Source organism: Triticum urartu, chromosome 2, assembly GCF_003073215.2.
Source record: "Triticum urartu cultivar G1812 chromosome 2, Tu2.1, whole genome shotgun sequence".
Classification (NCBI taxonomy): domain Eukaryota; kingdom Viridiplantae; phylum Streptophyta; class Magnoliopsida; order Poales; family Poaceae; genus Triticum; species Triticum urartu.
This window is the reverse complement of record NC_053023.1, coordinates 691,089,129-691,099,529: the sequence shown is the minus strand read 5'-3', so window position 1 is coordinate 691,099,529 and position 10,401 is coordinate 691,089,129. Positions and strand designations below refer to the sequence as shown.

The window sequence follows — 10,401 nt, the reverse complement described above, 5'->3', positions numbered from 1 at the left end:
AGGCGTGGAAACACGTGGCGCATGCCCCGAGGGCTTGTGCGGCTTCGACAAGGCTATGGCGCGGGGTTGATTCAAGACGGTGCACACGAGAGCTTGAAGACGACGGGGCGCGGGGTGGATTGATCATCTACCATGGAGTCATGTTGAAGGTACGGTGGAGCTGGATTGAAGGGCTACGATGTAAGGATCCAGGGAATCGAAGCCTATTCAGCAAGGGAAAAAAAGCGAGTGACACTTAGTTCGGACTGGAGCCCAGTGATCTGATGGAAGCATGAAACTCGTCATCGGTCGGTGATGATCGGTGGTACTCTGCAGTGGGGATTGAGTGGTGTGGCTTCGCGACCCTTGAAACTCGACCGGGACAGCGGAGGCTCGGCGCGGTAATAGCGGCGAGGCGTGCGGTACGCACGGGACATGGAGACGGGCCAGGGCTCTGGTGGTCATACATGTGGTGAGACAACTGCGAATTTGATTCGGGGTGACTACAAGCAATGGTGAAATTCCTTTAAGTTTCAGACAGGTGGTCAAGAAAGGAGCGGTGATGTTGAGTTCAGGTAACTCTTATGTGTGACACCCAATATGTGAGTTGTTCACTCTCACGCAGGTCAATGATCAGTGTGTGATGGCGTTGGACTGATGCTCTGGAAGTTGGGAGCACAAACTAGAGTAACAAGGAACTTAATTTTGCTCGAGTGTTGACTGTGGTCAAGAAAAAGAGGGACTACAAGTTGCAAGTGGAGTCGTATGGAGTCTTTGGAGTAGTAGCGGTACTCATGGGATAAACTCAAGTCCAATGTACATGGAAGTTTGACGCATTGACGAATTCAAGATGGTGGAGAATATTCGCCAAGGTGGAGTTTGTTAGAGTTGTGTCGAATATTGTGTACAAGGTAGGTTACAGTTGGACTAGGAGTTGTATTGTGTTTACATATGATGTGGAGTTGTGTCCTAATAGGACACTTGTATCCTAGGCCTCTCATATATAACGGGGATAGACACATGATGTAACCTATGCCAACATAATAACATAGGCGCGCAAGGGGGAGCCGGCGGCGTGTGCCGGCGCCCGAGTGGTCGGGGTGCGGTATTGTGACGGTGTCACGGAGAGAAGCGTCCGTTGTCAGGCCCCGGGGATGTAGCCATATTGGTGAACCTCGTTAACAAATCTCGGTGTCGTGTTCGTGTGATTGCTTGGTCCTCGGATGATCGACGGTATGCCTCAAATTTAATTTTAACACCTCCACCACTGCCTTTGCAAAAAAATTGACATAAAAAATTGAATTGCTCCCTCCCATTGCCAAGTTATAATCAATGAAATCAGTCAAAACACCACATGCCATCCTGCACAATGCGGCAAACACCTTCTAGATGGTGATATGTCCAAGATTGCATGTGCATTTCCTCCTCTGCTCGATGGTCCGAACATTTTGCTTCACACAATTGGCTAAAGTAACAAATCCAAAGACATCCTAAATGGGCGGCGAAGGTATCACTCTGGATACATTAAAGATGGACCAAATAGTTTTTCGTCAATCTAGTGTGCGCCTCTTGCCTATCCCTCCGAATCAACACACGCCTGAAAAAGGAGCCACCATGCTTCGGTCGCTTGTTCTTCTACATCATCAAGATTAAAGCGATGTTTCCATCTTCATCATGTCATATTTCTCTTCGGACAAGGAATCGTCCCACGGAGAACGCGAATCACTTGAACTCATCTACAATGCAAGAATTTTAATTACCATTACTAATTTCTCCATAACATACAAGAAAGAAGCAAAAAAGATACCTTATACACAATTCCTTGAACACCTAGGGTGCGAGAAGGAGGAAATCATCCGGCTGTGCGTCAGAGCCTATGTGGTCGTCGTCTCGAGATGATTGGTAGCGTAGACGCCGGGAAGGGCCTCATAGCCATCGGCAGGTGTGAACTTCACGACCAAAAAAGGCGACAACGTGCCATTGATGACGGTCGACGCAACACAAAGGCTGGGTTTGGTGGCGGCGGTCCTGCGGCTAGCATCGGCTGTCTGGCAGCCTCTAATCTGCACGAGTGACTTGTAGCAGGGTGGCAAGTGCCATTATAGGTGGAGGAGGGCAGCAATCGACCAGAATCACGCCCGGATCCGACGCTGCAGCGGATCCCAAATCGGCGCGGTTGCCGGCCGCGGTGGTCGTGCTTGTCAGCAGCCTCGCTGGCAGCGGCGGTCAGAGCAGCGCATACGTTTGCCTTATCGGAGAGCTTGGGAGGAGAGGCGACTGCTCTCGAGGGGATACAAATCCCGCAACACACCAATTGTTATGGTGGGAAAAATTGCAGAAACTACTCAGTTGCAAAACTTAGTGTACGTAATACGTTGCTCCTGAGTCATCTGATTAAAATCAAAGTAAACGGTGGACACATGCGTTAATATCAGTCAGATGATTTGAATCATTTCCCTAAACAAGTACCAAGGTTTTAGTACCACAATCTTCAGACTTTTTTGGCTTACAAACGATTCAGGCACTTTGCTATGGCTAAAAATTCTCTTTTATGCAAAAAAAGAAAAAGGAAACCAACATCTATTTTGTACGAGTCCTTTTGAATTTCCTGCTGTGATCAACTTCTTCCTCTTCATGATCCCCCTCCAATGACAGTGGTCGGCGACGTGTCATGAAGAAGTGCTGATTGGTCTCGAGGATGGCGGCCAACATTTCTTTTGACGACATAAATTCTACGCACTCATCCTTGAGTCGATTACAGCGGTGCTGACTCGCCAGCACGTACGTGCTCATAACGGTGGCCGCATCCATAATGTTGCACAGCTCATCTTCACACATGAGCTTCAGCCTCTCCAGCCCATACATGTCTGCCGCGACCATCAGGTGCTGCATCACCGCGACGCTGTAGCCTTCAGCGGGCGGCGGCGGCAGCGTGTCTGCATAAATGTAGCGAAGCATCATCTGGAAGATGGCCGGCTCCACGTCGACGACCTTGACGCGCGGCTTGTCCTTCTCCGCCATGGGGCCATAGAACTGAGCTCTGAAGACCGGCGACCGCGCGGCCAGAACGCACCTGTGCCCGAGGAACTTGTGGCTGCCCACGCGGAACGTGACGTCGGCGCCTCTCCCGTCCTCGAGCATGCTCTCGAATTGGCTGGAGAGTTGGCTGGGCAGCTCCCGAGACAGCCCCCGAGACGGTGGCTCGTCGGTGATGACGGCGAGGACGCACCGTATCGTGAAGCAGCCGTCCCCGAGTTGCGACAGCGATTCCAGCTTGGACTTGTCGACGAATTTCTGGTGGCCCCATGTAAGGAAATCGCACGGAGAGAAGATGCACATCAGCGCATCGAAGCTGGCTACGTTTACCTGGCTCCTTTTCTCTAGGATGCTCAGCGTCAACTTGGCGGTCACATCCGGATCCGTGGCTTGCCTGTAACAGCGGACAAACGCTGAGGCGTGGCCGTCACAGTCCTCGTCGTCCCCGTCTGGGTAGAATTTGATATTCCACTCGTAGCCGCCGACTTCGGCGACGGGCGAACTAATGAACTCGCCGACACCCATGCCATCGAGCTGCAGGTAATCGGTCACCTCGAAATTGAGCGTCCTAGTCTGCTCCCAGACCGTGGCAGGTGACGTGATCTCCGGTGAGGTCCAGCAGCTGTTGGCCATGGCCGGCGGCGGTGGAGAACAGACGGGGAGTTAATTGGTCTTGAACTTAATAAACTAGAACAGAATTTGCACCCGCGTATGTACCGTACCTAGGCGTCTTATATATAAAGGGGGAATCCCGACGTGGAGTAGGATTTGCACGCGTATACGTGCGCATCCGACTCGGGAGAGGAACCGAAGAAAGAAAGAGTCGTTGTTATCGGTTACGTGGGGCCTGTGTGCTCGACTTCTGATCGATGGGAGAGGATTTGCTATTCTTTTTCTTTCTTTATTTTTTTCATATCACAAACTCCCATAAATTAACCAGGAGTATTACAATCGATCTGTAGTTGGCTAGCTACAAAATTGGGGATACAACTCATCCAGAGACAGCGTCTCGTGCTACTACTAGCCCGAGCTGCACAAAGATGTGTTACACCGTTGGCTTCCCTTGCCAATGAAAAATATAGCAAAGCTCTTAGGATTCCCGCTAACATCTTCAGTCTCCTATGTAAAATGCTTGCTATATCAGACTACCCACCATCTTTTTTTTCTTTCGAAAAAGAGGATAACCCCCGGCCTCTGCATCAGAACGATGCATGCAGTTATATATTATTAATAGTGCAAAATCCAGCAGCCGAACACCATCGACCCGGAAATAAAGCGGAAAACAAACTCTGATGTCGTATACCTCACGACAGTGCCTCCTCCAGATAGCCACTAATCCCTATGATACAGGACACATCATAAACGAATAATACACAACTCCTAGGCTACGCCTTCAAGAAGGAATCGCCGCACGTGCGCTGATGATGGCGAGTCCACCACAAGGTTGAACTCCGGATTCTCATCCCCAAAGCCAAGCTTCAATCCACCACCTTCAGTAAGGACACGACACAGGCGCGCGACGACGTAGTCTGATCAGAGATCTTGTGTTTCCACCGGAGTGCATAAACTCGTCGTTGAAGCCGTCCGTACCATCCACCGTTATCCGTCTACCGACACCTCGATAGTCAAATACCTCTGGAGAAGACAACAGAAGACAAAGACGTCCCATACCGCTTGCCTCCCGCTACTGTCGCACCACCTTCGATCCGACAGCAACAGGCTAAACATGACACCTCCGCCAGAGCCACTGTGCATTACCTGCCGGCAGCAGGCATGACTTGACGTCTCCATATAAGACGCCATGCGTATCATCCGCCGGTAGCACATCCACCGATGGCTTCACCTGCCGGCAACAGGCACCGCCCAACAACTCCGAAAGAGGCACATGTGTCACCTGCAGAGCTGCATCAAACCCGATCTGTTGATGGAAGGGACGTCCCATACCCCCACTAGCCTCAAAAGGCCGTCACCACCTCGAGATCCAGACTCCGAATCGCCCACACGATCCCGGAGTCCGCCGCCGTTGATGAAGAGGGATCGTCGCCCCAATTCCAGACACTACAGGGAGCACCCACTGTCGTGCCAGCCGTAGTCGTCGCCCATACAATGGCAACAACCACTACAAGAAATATGTCAACTTGTGACCACCACTATTGGTCACTGAATGGTCACAAATTTCCATTTGTGACCTTTTTGTGACCAAAAACATAAGGTCAAAAGCTGGCCGTCATAAACTGACTATAGCGACCTTTCTTCTGGAATGGTCGAAGACGTTTACGACCAAAATACGTCTATTATTTTGTTTTGGTCACTAGCAACCTCCCCAGGCCACGTAGGCATCCAGCGTGGCAATCTGACGTGGCACAAGATTCAGCCCGGTCCAATTCGGTGTTTATATGGGCCGAGCCTATTAATTCAGCCTTTTTCATATATTTTTTCCTGTGAATTTTTGGTCGACTTCATGGGCCAAGCCCAACAATTCGGCCTTTTAATTTTCTAGGCCATGGCCCTTTTGCGGACCATTTCGTTAAGCCTTTTTGTTCAGGTTTCCCAGAAGTAAACAATGTTCCAGTCCACTATTATTTGTGCCATAGCCTTTTTAGAGCCCATATATTATTTGGTCCAATAGACCATTTGGTCTTTTTATTCACGGATTTCCAGTTTACACACTTGAACAGCAAACACTCAATAATTCTCTTGATTAAATGATTAAATTTAGAAATCATTCAGCCAAATACACACAACAGCGCATACAATCCGCATGTCCAACATCAACTAAAACAAGCAAAAACAGATACACAAGGACATACAAGTGTGCTTACAAGCAAAAACAGATACACAAGCACCAAAACATGGTGCAACATCAACTAAAATGGTAGTGCGCATCTCCAGGCCTCTTCTGATCTTCCGTCACAGCAGCAGCAGCCTAAACAACATTAGATCCTGATCCAGATCACCAAAAAGAAACATTATCAAATGTTTAGAGACAATGCCATCAACATGACACGGTAATCCAACTTAACACTTTGTCAACATATTTTACATGTGCAAAGGTATTGAGACAATGACATCAACAAGAGAATGCCTCTTGTAATTGCTGTACGCAGCTCTATATGTACCATGTACTGAACACTAAGGAAGTACCAACTACAGTTTCAGTAAAACTACGTTGATCAAAGGGACCAGGATAAACAAATAGTTGAGAGCTCTTTCTTTCTGTTTGAGCAGTCATGGGCTCGCAGAGAAGGTATAGCTACAGAAGTAGAATATGACCAGTTAATATATTGCAGAGAAGGTTTTTGTGCATCAGCACTGAATCAAAGAACATATTCTCAATAATTTAGACACATCGTTTCCAGTTGTTGCAACATCAGCTTGAGGCTGCTTCTCTATTCTCAATAATTTGTGCATCAGTCATTTCTACAGTTTCGGTAAAACTATAAGAACACAAAGTAAAACTACAAAAACTATAGTTTCAGTCAAATTATATGTACCATATACGCATAGATTCAAGTATGATACTAAGTGAGCAGGTAGAATCATCCAAGCATGGAGGCAAGTGTCTCACCTGCGGCAACTGACCAGGAGCGAAGTTGAGCATGGCTGGGGCAGGAGCAGCTGGAGTAGCACGGCCGGCCTTGAGGTCTAGGGCATCCACAGCCTGCCTGGCATCGGGTGCCCAGACCGAGGGGAGCATCGGGGCGTGCCTGCACGAGGAAGGAAAGCAGCATCAGAGAGTTGAAGGGAAGAAATCAAAGATGAGGGTACCTTGAGGAGCAGAGCAGAGCAGAAGTACTATAAATTAACAGGGCAAGGGTCATTGTTATCCTGGTGGCATTGACAGGCTGCAAAATTGCCTCTACAGTTTATTGTTTAGCTATGATAAATAAGTTGGTACAAGAATGATTGTGGCAACAGTAGATACAGTAAGAATGCAAAGTACATTTAGTGAGAATTGTATTCTTATAATTAAGCTACCAGCAGAGAAGCAGAAAACTGCCGAACAGACTAAGGCACTGACTGTAGTACAGAATGCACTCCAAATTCAGATGTGCTGGACCAATTCAGAACTTCAGATCAGCTCAGAACTGTTTCCCTGATCAGTTCATCCATTGCTAACAAATCTATACAGAAAGTAATAAATTGTACCCCCTAATAGAGACCAGGAATTGGGCCAAATAGCTCGTGTCAACTGGCTACCATTCAAATTATTATTGTACCATGGCATAGAAAAAATTCAGTAACCTCACTTCTACAAATTAACCTGGTGCTGTTGTACTCCTACACCATTCAAGCTCATGGTCGGATAAACAATACTAATAAGCAATAACCCATAGATAGCATGGTACAGAAGCAAGCAACCAGTTAATACTAGCTATCTGAAGGAACAACAAACAGTGACAATTGACAGCAGCTGAAGAAAAATACGATCCTACTGCTACTCTCATCCATTAAACTGACATCATATAATACAAGCTATCTCAAGGAAGGAGAGAAGGGAATATGGGGTTGGCGTCGGTGAGGAGGTGTATGATCTCCATGGTGTGCTTGATGATGCGGGCCGGCATGACATTCTTCCTGTTCTGCTTGGCCTAGTAGTGCCCCGCCAGGACAAAATCAAATCAGTAACTGATGAGTCAAAGACCAATCAATCTTAATATGTCGACTGACGCTTCTGAATTTACTTTAAGAAACGTATTCTCACTTATAGATTTTCTCCATCAAGTACAGGGACGAAGCTGCCGTAAACGGCCTTGACGAGAATGTTCGCCTTCAACGACCTGACAAACATAATTTGAGATGGCAAGTAGTTTCTCAGCAAGGTAAGATAGATAGATGCCACTCCCTCCATCCCACAAGAAAAGATGTTATTACATCAAAAATACTGAAACAACATGGCGCAGTACACTGTAATTAGAAGCGCGTGTAGATTTAAGATCGATGTGTGCATACCTGAAGGCGTCTTGGCAGAAGTGAGTGCTGAGCTTCCCGTCCGCACCCTTGACCAGGTAGAAGTAGACAGCGGTCTGCTCCGACAGGCCATCGTTGACCAGCACGAGTAGCCCGAACGGGCCGAGCAAGCCCCACCCCGCCGCGTCGGCGCTCGCGCTGAAAAAGAGAGGATCAATGAAACTGAGAAACTTGTCCCAGTAGAACTAGATAGAACAATACTGAATGTCTATCTAGGATAAATTTCACAACGATTTGAGCTGGATTTTAAGAACTGAGAAAGCTAAGAGCTAAGAAAGCACAACCATGTAAGCTGCAGTTTGAGAGCTAAAGAAAAAACATGTGGCTGTACTGAAGAAAAAGAAAGGTGCTCAGCTACAACACCAACTGTTGTACTATGTGAGCTACAATTTTCAAATCAAAGAACAAAAGTCTGTAGGAATGATCCGACTACTCATCACAGAAATCTCATATTATACTGAAAAATGGCAACTCTTGTTTGGATAGGAAAGTTCTAAGCAATTCAGTTCAGACAACCACCCCAAAAAAAATCATGTGTTTTTTGAAAATTCTAGTGCAAAGAAACATGACTGAGTGCGCCACACCAACATAAGCAACTTACTACAGTACCAACTAATATGCCACTTTGCCCCTCAAAAAGAAACAATCTGCCACTTTGGCCCCTATTTTTGTAGCATTTCAGTTATAGAAACTGCAACTTTAATTGCTAAAACATGTCGCTAGTACATTGAAAACTAGTTTATACACAGGCAGTAACCGTGGTGAATGTACACTTGGAGCTATACCAGGATGTAAAAGGTTCTTACCAGTAACCGCAGTCAGTAACCAAGCCATGCCTCGCTTGTCTACTCGCAGCTAGTTGGGTAGCCTCGGCAGTTCACAATCTTCTTAGGAGCGCAATGCATTCGTCTCGTTCATCCACCACCCTAAACATTCAAGTAAACGGAAGTGAGAGCTGGGAGCTAACTTAAGAGAGACTGCAGCGAATGAAATTAACAACTAGTTTTTTAATGGCTAAGGGTACACACAGCACATATATACAGTTAGAAAAATTGAGCAAGCGGGGGGGGGGGGGGATTAAGTGGAGATGCTACATCCTCTTCATAGGAGACAATTCATAGGCAGCACTCAAGGTATTTTTGGTGGCAATTGTTCTCGATCTAATTGTGCAAATGAATTCAAAACATCAAATGGATTGCAAATGAATTGATTCTAGGATGCAAATCAAATCATCTAAAGATGGACACACAGAGCATCTCTAAAGACAGACACACAGAGCATGGCAAGGACCAGATGCTACGCAGAGCTACCACCTAGGCAGATGGGATCGAGTGGGGGGGCAAAAAGAGAGAGTGGGAGGTGGATGACCGACGACCTGAAAACGCGTCAGGCAGCGGAGCCGTGGCCTGGAGGTCTCTGCGACGACGACCACGGCGCTCTGCGTGAGGAGGGAGGGAAGCCACAATGCATCAGGTAAGGGAATTGAAGAGAAAGGAAGAGCAAATCGGGAGAATATCTTACCTCAACGAGCAGTAGAAGGACGCAGACGGCCGAGGGGAAGCAGACGATGCCGTGGAGATGGAGCACCAGGTCCAACCCATGGGGGCGCGGATCTGGAAGCCGACCCCATGGAGGAGACAGAACTCCAGGTCCAGGCCCATGGCGGACCTGTCAACCGCAGCTGCCGCCGCTGCCATGGGGTTGGAGCTCCAGGTCCAAGCCCTTGCGGATCTAGGAGCCGGCGCCGCCGCCTGACCTGCTCGCGCGCACGATCTCCGTCTTCTCTTCCGATGAGGTGAGGGGAGGTGAGGGAGGGGGGAGAGGGCGGGAGCACCGGCGGCGAGGCCGGAGGGAGACGCGATAGCCAGGATCTGGCGCCGGAGGTGGCGGCGGCAAGGGAGGAGTGCAGCGCTAGGGTTAGCGCGAGAGAGAGGAGGGCTTGCTGCCGTGGGTGGGGTTCACGCGAGAGAGAGAAGGGGTTGGGTGGGGTTCGCGCGAGAGAGGGGGGTTTGCTGCCGTGGGATGGGATGGATGGAAGGATGGATGCCAGGTCATCGATCCAAGCCACAAGTGATTCCACCAATCAGAATTAAGCTTAGGTAGTTTTGTTTTTTTCTTTTGTTTCTCTTATAATTTTCACCCTATAATTCAGGGTAAACATTCAACATATTAACCACTTATAGTTTGCTAAAATGAACAAATAGTGTGCACATGTGTGTATCTTGGGATGACAAACAATGTTGATTTGGGGGTTTTTCACTTTCATTGCACAAAACAGCCATTTTCCATTTTTCGAGTGCCCAAAATGAGTTTTTTTGTAAAGAATCTACCATATATTTGTTGCAAAATTGGACCAAATCATTTTTATAAAATACTAGGCCATGTTTAATGCACAATTAACACAATGGTTGGGTG

At 47.8% G+C, this 10,401-nt stretch overlaps 1 protein-coding gene and 1 long non-coding RNA gene across 2 annotated transcripts; both read right to left on the bottom strand.

Moving 5' to 3' along the window:
- Window positions 1–2,559: 2,559 nt before the first annotated feature.
- LOC125534149 (BTB/POZ and MATH domain-containing protein 2-like) lies at window positions 2,560–3,648 on the bottom strand. Its single transcript, XM_048697438.1, has one exon. The coding sequence runs from the start codon at window positions 3,646–3,648 to the stop codon at window positions 2,560–2,562; it is 1,089 nt and encodes a 362-aa protein (XP_048553395.1).
- Window positions 3,649–7,719: 4,071 nt separating this feature from the next.
- On the bottom strand, window positions 7,720–9,039 carry LOC125534148. The gene is made up of 3 exons (XR_007294410.1): window positions 8,793–9,039; window positions 7,969–8,124; window positions 7,720–7,796 (listed from the first exon to the last, which is right to left on the bottom strand). It is a non-coding gene; the product is annotated as an uncharacterized LOC125534148 (long non-coding RNA).
- Window positions 9,040–10,401: the final 1,362 nt, after the last annotated feature.